The sequence below is a fragment of the Ambystoma mexicanum genome, chromosome 5q, assembly GCF_040938575.1.
Source record: "Ambystoma mexicanum isolate Mex_15411 chromosome 5q, UKY_AmexF1_1, whole genome shotgun sequence".
Classification (NCBI taxonomy): domain Eukaryota; kingdom Metazoa; phylum Chordata; class Amphibia; order Caudata; family Ambystomatidae; genus Ambystoma; species Ambystoma mexicanum.
In genome coordinates, this window is record NC_090933.1 from 110155499 (window position 1) to 110172434 (window position 16936).

At 52.1% G+C, this 16936-nt stretch overlaps 1 protein-coding gene across 7 annotated transcripts in view; it reads right to left on the reverse strand.

Moving 5' to 3' along the window:
- MSANTD3 (Myb/SANT DNA binding domain containing 3) overlaps positions 1-16936 on the reverse strand; it is a 345465-nt gene that overhangs the window by 91664 nt on the left and 236865 nt on the right. For 4 of the 7 annotated variants that reach the window (XM_069620619.1, XM_069620620.1, XM_069620621.1 and 1 more), the window contains 2 exons: positions 15723-15775; positions 14783-15231 (listed from right to left, as the gene is read on the reverse strand). In XM_069620619.1, coding sequence (XP_069476720.1) covers positions 14783-15231; positions 15723-15742 — 469 coding nt within the window. In that variant the 5' untranslated portion in view covers positions 15743-15775. The remainder of the gene's footprint in view (positions 1-14782; positions 15232-15722; positions 15776-16936) is intronic. The other 3 variants (XM_069620618.1, XM_069620624.1, XM_069620623.1) reach the window with 1 other exon arrangement.

Sequence of the window (16936 nt, forward strand, 5' to 3'; positions counted from 1 at the left end):
TCCTGGACTGCACCACTAGCACCAGTGGGATCCCCACCTCCAGACCCCGTCTCTGGTGCTTGCACGGCCTCCTCCTCCACCAGACCCCCCACCAACCTGGATGACTCTGTGCCATCTTCCCCTGTTGGGCCCTGTGGGGTCCCAGCTGCCCCTTCTGCTGCCGAGGAGTCCAACTGCAACCTCCGCCTCTTGGACCTCCCCCCGGCAGCTGCGGCCTGGGACGCGGCACCGGACTCCTCACTCCCCGACGAGATGACAACACGGGAGGGGAGCCGGGCCTTGCGTCTCCGGCTGGCGGTCGGATCCCCGCCGCTGTGCTCCACAGCACCTTCTCCGCCCTCTTCATCAGTTGACGCTGCAGACAGGGAGAAACAAAACACAGGCATCAGGGCACTGTACAATGGACACATACACGCATGACAGTTGCACATGAGTGGCATTGGCAAACCTCAGACATGTCATCACAATCCCCAACACACATGTCATTGCAACTGGCACACATGAGCCATACCACAGCCATATCGCAACTGCCACCACCATCCCCACACATACAACAGCATCAGCAGCCAAAGGGGAGCCATACATCACATGCAACACAGGAAGTGCACCACACATGTACACACACCACCACACTTGCATGCATGTCTACACCTCTGCCAAGTGTCGCACTGTTCAGACGGGCATCCATGTCACATCTGCCAATCAGGCTTCCACATACCGCTGTCACATGCATCCATGTAGCATCACTGTTGCACCTTTGACAAATACACACACATGCACATGTACACAGTGCTCATACATGCAGCCGAAAACAACATACATGCCTGACATCACGGACATGTCTACTTACATACACATTCATCCAAACATGTGTGCACGCACAACTGCATTTGCCATGCAAGCCCACACACACAAGCACCATCCATGTCTCACACATTACAGCCCTCGCATGTGTCAGCCCCACGGCCCTGTACACCCCCACCCATACTCCACCCCATACAAACAGATGTGCAACTGGCACAATGGGGAATGATCACCACACGCCCTGCTCACAACCAGGATGCATGTACACTCACCGCTCGACTCCAGACGGCTCTGCTTCTCTAGGACCTGGACGTGGAGCGCTGGGGATATGCGTTCCAGGACCCCCATCTGTTCTTCCGACAAGTGGCCCCGGCGCCCCTTGGCATCCGCTGCCTTCAAGAGGCGCCGGGCCTTGTTCAGGGTCCTGGACCTGAAGTCCTCCCAGCGCTTCCTGACATGTTGTAAGTCCCGGACTGCCACCCCCTCCGCGTTGATGGCAGTCACGATGTCTGTCCAGATCCGAGTCCGTCCTTCCTTGTCGGCGCGGGAACTTCCAAAGAGGGCATCATACTGCCCCAGGACTTGCTCCACCAGGACACCAACTTCGGTGGCACTGAAGCTGGTGCCCCTCTGCCTCTCTGGCCGGGGGTTGTCAGTGGTCACAGATGGTGTTAGCCCCGACATGACAACCCCAGAGGCAGGAGTGGGTGGGCAACTGGGTCCTGGGGCTGGGCTGTGGAGCGATGGAATTCCAGTCGGGAGTCTTCTGTTCCAGCAGGGGTGGTCACAGCAACAGCACCCCTGGCTGATGTGCAGGCAGCAAATGGCAGTGCACGTGGGCAGCAGGCAGTCAGGCAGCAGCAGATAGCAGGTGGGAGCGTGCTCGGGGCTCTGGGGGGCAGTAATTCGGCCTTCTGGGCAGGAGCGTGGTCTCCCGTGTGCTCACGCGTGGCCAGCTTGGTACGGAGTGAATTGGCACGTGAAAATCCTGCACGTCAGCGTGAAAACCGAGGAAAGGCCCTTAGCGCGTAAGCGCGTCAGCACGCATACGCGATTCCATTGGACCAAAGGCCCTCAGCGCGTAAGCGCGTCTGTGACGTGACCCGCACGGGTGTTTCCCACACAGCACGTGATGACAGAGCACACGTGGAAAGACTGCACGTCAGAGTCTCATTGCGTGTGATTGGTGGAAATGGCCGTACACCGGGATACAGGTGCGCTGACGTACTTGCGTGTGTAAGTGTCCGCGCACACCTCATATACACGTACATAGGCCAATCGCGTGTACACGCACTTTTGTCCAATTACACGCGATGAGACTCTGACGTGCAGTCTTTCCACGTGTGCTCTGTCATCACGTGCTGTGTGGGAAACACCCGTGCGGGTCACGTCACAGACGCGCTTACGCGCTGAGGGCCTTTGGTCCAATGGAATCGCGTATGCGTGCTGACGCGCTTACGCGCTAAGGGCCTTTCCTCGGTTTTCACGCTGACGTGCAGGATTTTCACGTGCCAATTCACTCCGTACCAAGCTGGCCACGCGTGAGCACACGGGAGACCACGCTCCTGCCCAGAAGGCCGAATTACTGCCCCCCAGAGCCCCGAGCACGCTCCCACCTGCTATCTGCTGCTGCCTGACTGCCTGCTGCCCACGTGCACTGCCATTTGCTGCCTGCACATCAGCCAGGGGTGCTGTTGCTGTGACCACCCCTGCTGGAACAGAAGACTCCCGACTGGAATTCCATCGCTCCACAGCCCAGCCCCAGGACCCAGTTGCCCACCCACTCCTGCCTCTGGGGTTGTCATGTCGGGGCTAACACCATCTGTGACCACTGACAACCCCCGGCCAGAGAGGCAGAGGGGCACCAGCTTCAGTGCCACCGAAGTTGGTGTCCTGGTGGAGCAAGTCCTGGGGCAGTATGATTCCCTCTTTGGAAGTTCCCGCGCCGACAAGGAAGGACGGACTCGGATCTGGACAGACATCGTGACTGCCATCAACGCGGAGGGGGTGGCAGTCCGGGACTTACAACATGTCAGGAAGCGCTGGGAGGACTTCAGGTCCAGGACCCTGAACAAGGCCCGGCGCCTCTTGAAGGCAGCGGATGCCAAGGGGCGCCGGGGCCACTTGTCGGAAGAACAGATGGGGGTCCTGGAACGCATATCCCCAGCGCTCCACGTCCAGGTCCTAGAGAAGCAGAGCCGTCTGGAGTCGAGCGGTGAGTGTACATGCATCCTGGTTGTGAGCAGGGCGTGTGGTGATCATTCCCCATTGTGCCAGTTGCACATCTGTTTGTATGGGGTGGAGTATGGGTGGGGGTGTACAGGGCCGTGGGGCTGACACATGCGAGGGCTGTAATGTGTGAGACATGGATGGTGCTTGTGTGTGTGGGCTTGCATGGCAAATGCAGTTGTGCGTGCACACATGTTTGGATGAATGTGTATGTAAGTAGACATGTCCGTGATGTCAGGCATGTATGTTGTTTTCGGCTGCATGTATGAGCACTGTGTACATGTGCATGTGTGTGTATTTGTCAAAGGTGCAACAGTGATGCTACATGGATGCATGTGACAGCGGTATGTGGAAGCCTGATTGGCAGATGTGACATGGATGCCCGTCTGAACAGTGCGACACTTGGCAGAGGTGTAGACATGCATGCAAGTGTGGTGGTGTGTGTACATGTGTGGTGCACTTCCTGTGTTGCATGTGATGTATGGCTCCCCTTTGGCTGCTGATGCTGTTGTATGTGTGGGGATGGTGGTGGCAGTTGCGATATGGCTGTGGTATGGCTCATGTGTGCCAGTTGCAATGACATGTGTGTTGGGGATTGTGATGACATGTCTGAGGTTTGCCAATGCCACTCATGTGCAACTGTCATGCGTGTATGTGTCCATTGTACAGTGCCCTGATGCCTGTGTTTTGTTTCTCCCTGTCTGCAGCGTCAACTGATGAAGAGGGCGGAGAAGGTGCTGTGGAGCACAGCGGCGGGGATCCGACCGCCAGCCGGAGACGCAAGGCCCGGCTCCCCTCCCGTGTTGTCATCTCGTCGGGGAGTGAGGAGTCCGGTGCCGCGTCCCAGGCCGCAGCTGCCGGGGGGAGGTCCAAGAGGCGGAGGTTGCAGTTGGACTCCTCGGCAGCAGAAGGGGCAGCTGGGACCCCACAGGGCCCAACAGGGGAAGATGGCACAGAGTCATCCAGGTTGGTGGGGGGTTTGGTGGAGGAGGGGGCCGCGCAAGCACCAGAGACAGGGTCTGGAGGTGGGGATCCCACTGGTGCTAGTGGTGCAGTGCAGGACCAGGGACAGGAGGCAGCACAGGCGGCCGCGGAGGTGCCTGTGTGCAATCCTGTCCCCGATCCTGTCCCTGCATCATCTTGCACCAGCAGGGATGCCTACGTCCAGACCCGTTTTCAGGCAGGGGATGAGCTGACGTCAACTGGCCTTCCTCTGCCTGCGGACGTGGCCATCCAGGACCGGGTTGAGCCTGTCCTGGCTGGTGTGGCGTTGCGTCAACGGGCCATGCGAGGTGACCTGCAGTCTTTTCATGGAGAGACTGCACGTCATCTCGAATGGCTCGTTGACCACGTCAGCCTGCTGGGACAGGTCACCCAGGCCGGATTCCGCTGTCTGATGGGGCTTGCTCCGACCCCCTCCTCAACTGGACCCCCTACGCGCCAGTCGTCCTCTGTGCCATCTTCCCACCCATCAGTCACCTGGGTGCCCTGTGGAGCTGCCTCTGACAGTGCGGCCAGGCTGGTGGAGGAGGCATCCCTGCCACAGTCGGGAGTCGGACGTCCAGCAGGGGTGGCCACATCAACAGGTGCACCCCAGCCGGCGGAGGATGTGCAGGCAGCAGGAGGCAGTGCACGGGCAGAGGCAGAGCAGCAGCAGCAGCAAGATGGTGGGAGCCATGAAGGCTCGGGGCCTTCGACATCGGAGGGGCAGGCATCGGCCGGAGGGCAGGAGGACCCAGGACAGAGAGTGTCTTCCGTGTGGCAGCGGTTGGGCCACGCCATAGGTGCGGAGCGGCGGCGGGCGGAAGAGGCGCGGCTCACAATGGTCAGGGCGGAGAACTCCATGCGGAGGGCCCTGAGCCGGGCCGAGTGCCTCGAGGCAATCCGCAGGGGGTTGGAGGAGGACACAGCGTCGTCCCTGCGGACCCTCGGGGCCATGGAACTGGACCGCCTCCGGGACATCGAACAGGAGTTCGATGATGCCCTGGCCCGGAACACCACAGAGTGAGCCGCTGGACTTGCCCGCCGCCTTTGTATATAGTTCTTTAGTTTTAGGTTTCCTTTCGTTCTTATTATTATTTGGAGTCGACGGACACTGCTCCACTTTTTGTATATAGTTGATATTTAGGTAGGTTTTTTAGGAGGTTTCCTTAGTTCAGTTGTGATGATGGACCCTTGTTATTTTTGTACATAGTTCTTTGTTGCATGGAGAGTTTTTACATTTCACTTTGGACATAATTTTTTTGATTTGATTTTCTAGTTTTGTGTTTTTATGCGGACATGCAGCTTATTTTTTCACATTTACATTGTAGTTAGTTTTCTTTCTTTGGCATTTGTATTTTTTTCAATACATTTTTTTTTACATTGTTCACTGTGTGGTTTCATCTCATTGGTTTCATGCATGTCATGTTGTGTGTTTTCCCATTCAATTTGAAAATATGTGTGTGACGGACATGGGTTCATTTGCTTCATGTACATTGGGGGTGTAACATGTGATTTCCATTTCCATGTGGGTGAATGGGTTACTTGGTAGGTCTTTTTGGCTGTGGAGGCTGACCATTACGCACATGATTGGGGATTGTGAGGACCTGGTGGGGGCTGCACATGGTGGCAGGGGGGTGGGGGTGCAGGGGGACATGAGTGGGGGCCTGGTGGAGGTTGAGCCTGCACTGCTGGGGGGTGGGGGTGGTGGGAGACATGAGTGGGGGCCTGGTGGAGGGTGACCCTGCACTGCTGGGGTGTGGGGGTGATGGGAGACATGAGTGGGGGCCTGGTGGAGGGTGACCCTGGTGGCTGGGGGGTGGGGGTGATAGGGGACATGAGTGGGGGCCTGGTGGAGGGTGACCCTGGTGGCTGGGGGGTGGGGGTGGTGGGAGACATGAGTTGGACATGGGTGGGGGCCTGCTGGCAGGTGCCCCACAGTGCTGGGGGGTGGGGGTGGTGGGAGACATGAGTGGGGCCCTGGTGGAGGGTGACCCTGCACTGCTGGGGGGTGGGGGTGGTGGGAGACATGAGTGGGGCCCTGGTGGAGGGTGACCCTGGTGGCTGGGGGGTGGGGGTGGTGGGAGACATGAGTTGGATATGGGTGGGGGCCTGCTGGCAGGTGCCCCACAGTGCTGGGGTGTGGGGGTGGTGGGAGACATGAGTTGGACATGGGTGGGGGCCTGCTGGCAGGTGCCCCACAGTGCTGGGGGGTGGGGGTGGTGGGAGACATGAGTTGGACATGGGTGGGGGCCTACTGGCAGGTGCCCCACAGTGCTGGGGGGTGGGGGTGGTGGGAGACATGAGTGGGGCCCTGGTGGAGGGTGACCCTGGTGGCTGGGGGGTGGGGGTGGTGGGAGACATGAGTTGGACATGGGTGGGGGCCTACTGGCAGGTGCCCCACAGTGCTGGGGGGTGGGGGTGGTGGGGGACATGAGTTGGACATGGGTGGGGGCCTGCTGGCAGGTGCCCCACAGTGCTGGGGGGTGGGGGTGGTGGGAGACATGAGTGGGGCCCTGGTGAAGGGTGACCCTGCACTGCTGGGGGGTGGGGGTGGTGGGAGACATGAGTGGGGCCCTGGTGGAGGGTGACCCTGGTGGCTGGGGGGTGGGGATGGTGGGAGACATGAGTTGGACATGGGTGGGGGCCTGCTGGCAGGTGCCCCACAGTGCTGGGGTGTGGGGGTGGTGGGAGACATGAGTTGGACATGGGTGGGGGCCTGCTGGCAGGTGCCCCACAGTGCTGGGGGGTGGGGGTGGTGGGAGACATGAGTGGGGCCCTGGTGGAGGGTGACCCTGCACTGCTGGGGGGTGGGGGTGGTGGGAGACATGAGTGGGGCCCTGGTGGAGGGTGACCCTGGTGGCTGGGGGGTGGGGGTGGTGGGAGACATGAGTTGGACATGGGTGGGGGCCTGCTGGCAGGTGCCCCACAGTGCTGGGGTGTGGGGGTGGTGGGAGACATGAGTTGGACATGGGTGGGGGCCTGCTGGCAGGTGCCCCACAGTGCTGGGGGGTGGGGGTGGTGGGAGACATGAGTGGGGCCCTGGTGGAGGGTGACCCTGCACTGCTGGGGGGTGGGGGTGGTGGGAGACATGAGTGGGGCCCTGGTGGAGGGTGACCCTGGTGGCTGGGGGGTGGGGGTGGTGGGAGACATGAGTTGGACATGGGTGGGGGCCTGCTGGCAGGTGCCCCACAGTGCTGGGGTGTGGGGGTGGTGGGAGACATGAGTTGGACATGGGTGGGGGCCTGCTGGCAGGTGCCCCACAGTGCTGGGGGGTGGGGGTGGTGGGAGACATGAGTTGGACATGGGTGGGGGCCTACTGGCAGGTGCCCCACAGTGCTGGGGGGTGGGGGTGGTGGGAGACATGAGTTGGACATGGGTGGGGGCCTGCTGGCAGGTGCCCCACAGTGCTGGGGGGTGGGGGTGGTCGGAGACATGAGTGGGGCCCTGGTGGAGGGTGACCCTGGTGGCTGGGGGGTGGGGGTGGTGGGAGACATGAGTTGGACATGGGTGGGGGCCTACTGGCAGGTGCCCCACAGTGCTGGGGGGTGGGGGTGGTGGGGGACATGAGTTGGACATGGGTGGGGGACTGCTGGCATGTGCCCCACAGTGCTGGGGGGTGGGGGTGCAAGGGGACATGTGTTGGTGTTCATTAGTTCAAGGAGACATGTGCCTTTGCTGGGGGGCATGCCCATGTTGGGTGGGCTGCCTGCGGGACATGACCAGGGATGCAGGGTAGTCCCCTGTGGTGTGGGCTGCCTGCAGGGGCCGTGGAGGGTGTACAGGGTACACCTGGGAGGACCCACACTGTCAAATCACATGTGGGACTCCCCGGCACCCCTGAAATACACGTACCGTGCAGAAATCGCGTGTAAAACTTCCCGCGCACCCCTGAAATACACGCGCCCAGGCTATTCGCGTGTAAAACTTCCCGCGCACCCCTGAAATACACGCGCCCAGGCTATTCGCGTGTAAAACTTCCCGCGCACCCCTGAAATACACGCGCCCAGGCTATTCGCGTGTAAAACTTCCCGCGCACCCCTGATATACACGCGCCCAGGCTATTCGCGTGTGGAACTTCCCGCGCACCCCTGAAATACACGGGCCCAGGCTATTCGCGTGTGGAACTCCCCGCGCACCCCTGAAATACACGCGCCCAGGCTATTCGCGTGTGGAACTTCCCGCGCACCCCTCAAATTCACGCGCCCAGGCTATTCGCGTGTGGAACTTCCCGCGAACCCCTGAAATACACGCGCCCAGGCTATTCGCGTGTGGAACTTCCCGCGAACCCCTGTAATACACGTAGCCCGCTCCCCCAGGCCCGATCGCGTGAGGAACTTCCCGCGCACCCCTCAAATTCACGCGCCCAGGCTATTCGCGTGTGGAACTTCCCGCGCACCCCTGAAATACACGCGCCCAGCCTATTCGCGTGTGGAACTTCCCGCGCACCCCTGAAATACACGCGCCCAGGCTATTCGCGTGTGGAACTTCCCGCGAACCCCTGAAATACACGCGCCCAGGCTATTCGCGTGTGGAACTTCCCGCGAACCCCTGTAATACACGTAGCCCGCTCCCCCAGGCCCGATCGCGTGAGGAACTTCCCGCGCACCCCTCAAATTCACGCGCCCAGGCTATTCGCGTGTGAAACTTCACGCGAACCCCTGAAATACACGTACCGTGCAGAAATCGCGTGTAAAACTTCCCGCGCACCCCTGAAATACACGCGCCCAGTCTATTCGCGTGTGAAACTTCACGCGAACCCCTGAAATACACGTACCGTGCAGAAATCGCGTGTAAAACTTCCCGCGCACCCCTGAAATACACGCGCCCAGGCTATTCGCGTGTGAAACTTCACGCGAACCCCTGAAATACACGTAGCACGCTCCCCCAGGCCCGATCGCGTGAGGAACTTCACGCGAACCCCTGTAATACACGTAGCCCGCTCCCCCAGGCCCGATCGCGTGTGGAACTTCACGCGAACCCCTGTAATACACGTAGCCCGCTCCCCCAGGCCCGATCGCGTGTGGAACTTCACGCGAACCCCTGAAATACACGTAGCCCGCTCCCCCAGGCCCGATCGCGTGAGGAACTTCACGCGAACCCCTGTAATACACGTAGCCCGCTCCCCCAGGCCCGATCGCGTGAGGAACTTCACGCGAACCCCTGTAATACACGTAGCCCGCTCCCCCAGGCCCGATCGCGTGAGGAACTTCACGCGAACCCCTGTAATACACGTAGCCCGCTCCCCCAGGCCCGATCGTGTGAATAACTTCACGCGAACCCCTGTGATGCACGTACCCTGCAAATCGCGTGTGACACTTCCCGCGCACCCCGGTATACATGCACACGTATTTTTTGTCAGCGGGTGTCCGTGTTTGTGGGTACCCCTTTGCACGTCATTTTTCCTGGAGGGCCACAGTATGGGACATTCATCATGGCAGTATATAGGTGCTATTTGTTGGCGCACCTTTTGGCGCACATTTCTTACAGCCGCAGAGACGCTACCGCCTCCTTTCTTGTGGCGGTCGTGTTTGTGCCTGTGCGCTGGTTTGAGCGTGCGCTTTTTTCCCCTATTCTATTCCATGAATACGTGTTGTAGGCGAGCGTGTGGGCGTTCCGCGCACTTGTGCCCTGTACTTCCCCCGTGACGCCCACGTTTTGGCAAGTTGTTCCCCATTCCGAGTGTTACGCCCGTGTTCCGCCTACTTTTATTGCGTGCGCCGCGCTATGTGCGAATTTCGCTGTGGCCTGTGCGATTTTCGCTGTGACCTGGCGCACGCTGTTAGATGGCCTGTGCGCCAACGTGCGCCAACGTGCGCCGCGCACTTTTTTTTCGCACATCCGCTGGTTTTCTCGCGCACGGCCTTCCATGAATCGACGTGCGCTGCTTTTCGTGCGATTTTCGCACGTTCACTGCGATTTTCGCTATTCCACTGCGATTCGCACGTTTTTGCCCACTTGCGCCGCGCTAATTATTCCATGAATCGGCCTCTGAATGTTCACAGGGGTTGAAGAGAGGGGCATGACATTAAAAGGGTCTGTCAGGGCTGTAGAATACCTATTTTAATATTCCTGTGCATGTCAATGATAGTAGTTACTGACCCTAGACCTCATTGTGGGCCCTCGCTTGCACTTAGAGTCCATCATTAAAGTGAACGCCACAGTCAATGCTACGTCAATGCTACATCAAAAGTAAGAAGGAATGATATTCCATCAAAGGGTTGGACGTTCTACAAAACCCCAGTGTCGTTTGGGGTGGCACAGAAAACCTGTATTGTATCAATTTTGCCATTCACCCTCTGCAATGAAACCAGTTGCAACATTTTTCATTAACAAGACAGGCAGACCCTTTGTTATCCCCCACATGCAAATGAAAGCACTTTACATTCAAATCTGGGCAGAAGCCAATCGAGGCATTATGGGTCAAAGGGAACGTTTCCTCAGCATTGCAGAATTCGGTGTCCAGTCAATTAGTCGAAAAAAAACTGGTCGACTGCAATTTGATCGACGCAATTTGGTCGAAAACCAAATGGTCGATTTTTTTTTATTTATATATTTATTTTTCGGGTTTTCGTTTAGTAAAAAAAGGGGTTTTTAGAGAAAAAAAGGGGGTTGGGGGGGGGCACCCCCCCAAAAAAATAAAAAAAAAGGGTTAAAATAAAAAATAAAAAAAAATTCGACCATTTGGTTTTCGACCAAATTGGTTCGACCATTTGTCTGGTCGACCAATTTTTTTCGACCAAATGTCTGGCAACCGCAGAATTCCATGGCAGACCTTTTGCCAATCCCTTGTATACAGCGTTGCAAAAATGTAGCCTCAGTAACAAATACCGGGATCACAGTCTGATTAGCTAAGAATTTAATAATGCTCAGTACTATCAGAATTAAAGCCTGCAGACATTTATTACAGGCACATACAATAACTTAGTAGCAGGGAGGCACATGACTGCTCCTACTCTTCTGAGTGGTAACCTTTAAAAAATAAATATCCATTTTAGGTATACGATTATGTGGTTACATAATGCTAGTTTAGGCTATAAGCAATTTCCAGAATGTTCAGGAAGATGCTGCAGCTTATCCAAGATGCTGTCCTTTAAGGTTTCAAATGGGTGAAAGTTACTTTCACATTTGCCGTCTCAGAAGAATATAGCAACTACTCAAAATATAAAAAATATACATTTTCAAAAAGCTGTGTGAAAAATCTAGAAAACAATCTCACATTTGAAAATGAAGAATAAAAAGGAAAATGTAATTTTAATATAAACATCCAGAGAGGCTCAATGAAGGGGCAAATGTGGAGTGACAGGCAGAACAGCATTGCCGGGCAAGGGTAAGGCGAGGTTAACACGGAATCAGGTATTTAACCTTTAACCCAATTTAAGAAGTTGGTTTAAAAAGGTGTAGAGGTAAACAGGGTATTAGAGTCTTTTGAACATTCTGGTAAAAAACAAATACAGAACATATTTTTTTTTTAAACAATTCAAATGTTTAAGGTTCGATGTTATTGTGTTTGTAACGTAATAGATAGCATTTGTAGTAGGATTTGAGGTTCAACTGTTTCAAGCAAGATGAATACACTCTAGCTTTTCTTTCACTTGTAATATATTCCTGCGGGACCCAATATTTTTAGCTCTGCGCGAAAAATGTAAAGTAAAAAGCCCATCCCGTATAAAGTCAAAGTCTGTCATTAACATTCTCATCTCTCTAGCTTCCGCAAAATCAATACCTTGGCTTTCCACTGGACCCAAAGGTTCAAGTGGATCCTCAAGTCTGCAGCTCATCCGTTACTGCGAGTCTGGAGATCGGATCACAGCGCTTTCTAGACCCTCGCTTGGTCCCCATCAACTAGAGAATCCACTTCAAGTGTATCTGCCTCGTACACCTGGTACCCTGCCATCCACCACCATTCCCCAAACTCTGCGATCCCAGCCAATTCAGACATGTAAGCATTACGCACAGACCAAACCCCTTTGCTCTGCTCTTCTACCACTAGGGTTTTGCAGATCAACCATCATAAGAGCGGTTCAGGATGGTTATTGCAACACTACCAATCCATTCGCCAACCACATCGAACAAAACCCCTTTGCCGACCATCCTATCCACCGCTCCCCCGGTCTTAGTGCCATGAGATACCCATAATGGCGTACGTTGTACTTTACAAGTGCAATTAATAACTAATATCAAATATGTTATAAAAGATCAACACCCTTCTGTGCTCATGTCACAAAATCAGTGTCATATTCCCAGCTATCTGACTGAAAGCAGGTGTACTCAAAGGAGTGCCAGAAGGTGAGTAATGTTACCAACCACTAGAGAATCACACAAGTAATATTCAGCTGTGGTTTCCGATTCATGTCATGATGGGATCATCCATATCCTGTTCTTTGTCAGTGAAGTGCAGTGGGACCAAGGGACCGATGTTATCGCCAATTTTTGTCAATTTTTACATCGAGCCACAGAGAAAATATGTGGCTGAGTGAGGCATCTCTATTGAGCAGGACTCAGATGCTACACAGTTAGATCTTACAGTTTCTACAGAGGAGGATCTCTGCCGTCTGGAAGATGCCTCTAAAGTATTGAGTCTCAGATGATGGCAGTTAGATTAAATGTCAACCCAACTAATACAATGATCCCCTCTTTAGTTCCCATTTCATAAATCCTAGGCTTTCTCCTCGACAATAAGCTGTCCTTGAGACAGAATGAAGCAAATCACACAGAAATTGACCAATACAAAAGTGCTCTTCCCAGATGTATAAAACAATACTTAGCAGCAGAGCCTTTCGGTCAAAAGTCCACACCTTTGCTTTCTAGAGCCAAGAAATCCCATATGCGTAACCAGACTCTCTCACACGCTATTCAAAGGTTCTGTAATTCATTTCATGTTTCTCTATGACTTGCCCCCCATCCCATTACTTATTTGAAAAGACCTATTGCCATTTCCAAAGGAAAGCAGTCAGGGCTTTTCGGTATTGGGGGCGAGTAGTGTACCAGGGAGGATTAACCATGTGTTTATGACTCATGGACTCTTATTTAGTGGGGGGGATAAACTGTTATACAAAAGTGTTCCAAAGGATTTTTTAATGAGTCAGGATCATTCTTGTAGTGCACTGCTACAGCTCTATTCCTCCTGCCCTCTTCCTCCTTTGCATATGCTGTCACCTGCCCTCTGTTTTTCTCCATCTTCACTTCACTGGGGGAGGGAGGGTGGCAGTGAAGGGGGTGAAGGCCCCCAGAGACCACCCCTTTAAATAAATACTCTGCAAGTCACACCATGAACAAAATCCTGCAGTAAGAAAGATGACCAGTCACTGCTGCTTAACATTGTGTATTCCTCTAGAATACCAACGCTCTAAATGCCCTTCGGCAGATTTGTGCATTTCTGAGTGTGTAACTAAATTATGTCGCGTATTGCCAAGCCACGCAATATTTAAGTCTCAATACATACTGTGTACTTTTCCGACCTCAAAGATCCTTCTAAAGGTATATAATTCTCAATCCTGCCCATGACAATATTCCTCTTGCAAGATTGGCTTTGGATTTGCTGAAGGATGGCTGACCTGCTCAACATGCTGCTTTAGGTGGAGTCTGCAATTAACAATATGCATGTAAAATTCATTATTTCCTCGGTCCAAATATGCACTCTAGAGTACAGAAGGTCGTCGGCAACAAAAGCTTAGACTTGGGAGTTTGTGGTTTCCTCAGAGAATAAACTTCCAGAAAGAAATATGCGAAAGTTCTACATCTGAAAAATAACACTTGCCTGCATGGGAAAGTTGCCTTTCCACCACTGCAAACACGCTCTCAATTGGCCAACTATACTGTGCAATGCAGGCACATCTTTGTTACAACAATGCCAACATGTCCAGTCCATCTGGAAGGTGCTTGTCCAGTCCTGGTGCATTCAGGTGCTTGAACCCTGGATTAACAAAGGCAAGTCCAGGGCTACAAGTCCTAGCAGGGAAAGGAGAAAACAGTACAGCACAAGCACCATCTGGATGCAAAGAGGGATGTTGACATGCATGGAGCTGGAGTGGTCCTTACCAGCAGCCTTCGATAGTAACAAGCACATGCAGATTTGTCTGACCCCAAGTACCAGATGGTTAGGTTCATTCTAGAAGCATTACCAGGAGGCTACAGAATGCCTTCTGGGTATGGGCAGGCTTATGGGCACACAAAGGGTGGTGTTAGAACCTCTAAACCAGGGTTGTCCAACTCCATGCCTCGAGGGCCAGATTCATGCTGGATCTTCAGGATACCCCTCATTGATACTCATGAAAGAATTTTACATACAATGATTCTAAATATTTGCAAACTTTTCCTCACAAATATTAATGAGGGATATCCTGAAAACCCATCAGGATTCCCGGGCCTCAAGGCCTAAAGTTGGACAACCCTGCTCTAAACGAATGGAGCAAACCTCATCCTTAAAATAATCCTTCTGCTAAAGAGTTTCCACAGGATGTTTAAATTCCTTTTCTCAACATATACCAGGGAGGATGTCTATCCCTGCAATCCTAAATTGCAGCAGTAACAAAATGCAGATGAGACAAAAAACATAGCCCAGCATGTAGATTTTCAGCATGTACCTTTAGCCGCCCAATCACTTCTTTGATCCTTCATTGATGCAAATTTAATACCACAATTACACAGAATTGGGGTGGAAGGACGAGGGGAGGACTAGAAAGAATTAAACTACATGAGAATGTCAAAATGAGCGGCATCGAGCGCAGCGCTTCACAGCTGCAACAGCATATACACTTGGCTGTACCTTGGTTGACGGCTTCACGATGGAATTCCGGCTCTTCTTCTGGGGGGTTCGGTATATAGTAGATCTGTTCAGGGATCATGCTAGCAACCTTCTCCTTCAGTGACTCATGACTATTCATGGTTGGACTGATGTTCCTCTTGACCTTTTCTCTTCTTTCATGTGCCAGTATTTTTTTGGTCCGCGCTTTGATATTTTCCCAGCACTTCTTAAGCTGCTTAAAATCTCTTAAGGACACACTAGGTTGAGAGTTGTATTCATGTGCAAGCGCTTGCCAGGTACGTTGTTTCAGAGCAATAGTCCTGGCGTCACTCTTCTTACATTCCAGTACATATTTATACTTCTCAACCAGTGCAAGCAACACACCCTTTTCCAGTTCAGAGAAATATTTGGCAGGCTTTAAAACTTCGTTGTTTTGCATCTTGCTCAGATTTTCGAAGGAGACAAAATTCCTGTAAAACAAACAACAAATTAGTTAATCGTGATTTGAGCATTTAGGATTGTCAACTGTATAAATTAGCCAATCATAAAGGATGATACATGCCCAAGAGAGGACCATAAATCTGCAAGAAACCGTCAACAGAGGCTTAGGGCAATAGTTTTAGGCCTTGGTTCCTTGGCTCAAATCCACTTATATTAGTCTATGAAATTAATTGGTTTATTGCATGTGCTTAATACCGGAGTCTCTTGACTCGCATACTCTCCAGACAGTCTTTCTCAGCACCCATGCACTAGCCAGATCTCCATAGGTCGCTAGCAGAGACTTTGCCGACCCCTACCTGCCTTCGTACTTGCTAAAATGCACACACACATTCTAAAATCCTCTTAGCAATTCTCATACCATGGACTTCGGTCTTCCAAGGGTGTTCACCCACAGCGCTTTGAGGCGCTATACAAATGCCTTATAACATAACATAACATAACATGCAAAGTACAAACTCACTGCTTTTTACGACGTGGCATTGGCTGAAGGATAGATATCAACTACGGCAACTTCTGAAATTTAAAAATAAAAAAATAAAAATCAATCAATACTGTCCCAATGTATGCCTGTAGCTAGTCGCTTTCGAACATTACATGGAAGGACTTGTAGATTCATTTTATCACTGAAAATACGTGCCTATGCGTCAAAGTATTATTTTTTAGCTTTATTGTTTATGGTTTATAAAACCTTTTCAGCACAAAAGATACAAATGTATGCATATCACATTACGTATATCATCAATATAAAATCAACATTAATAACAAGATTGTTGTATATATTTTAAAACATTAACATGAAAAATCAAAACTAAGGATGATGCAAGACAAGACAGAAAATATAAAACAAGTATTAAATTGCACGAAATGTTTTCATCATTTTATCTATAAAAATATCTATATTGTCGCTCATTAATATTTCCCGAACATATAACAGGATAAAGGGGGTTAACAATTCCTTAATTTAAATTCAATAGAGTTAAAAAGCACTGCTACCGCTAAAGTGTCGTGAGCATTGTCACCATACAAACATCTCTGCCAAAGATATTCCTCGGTACAGAAATGGCTAGAGAGAAACTGTTTTCCTAGATAGCACATCCTCATACCGTTTAGTGCTCGACAATGCACAATCAGATGTTGAGAGGTTTCCTCTGTATCGTTATTCTTACAGAACCTTCACCCAGACTCTGCTGCTGTAATCAATCCTCTTCTCAAGTGGATTTCGTTGGTGGGTAGAATATTCCAACGAAATCTAAGGAAAATTGATCTGTGCAGATTATCTGGAAATCTTACCAAATAAAGCAGCAATTTTCCTCTTTTCTTGTGTTCCTTGTGAAGGTGACTCATTGACAATAATCCTTATGAAATTTCTCTACTGTGTAAATCTAATCTTTGTCATGTAGGCAATTTTTGGCCTTTATCGGGTTTGCAATCAGGTAATCGGTATTCAAGTTTAGGCTTTGCAAAATATTTTCACTTCACACACGAATCTCAGCAATATAATGAATGGTCGTCCCTCTGGGATTTTGGTTCATACATATATTCAAGTCTCTGTACAAGAAAGCAGAAACTGGTACAAGCAATTTTCTATATAAAGACAATACCTTCCACTCTACCCGTGCTCTGATTGAGATTAGGCCCGGCTCAAATCTTACGGCTGCAAGAGGAACAGCGTTA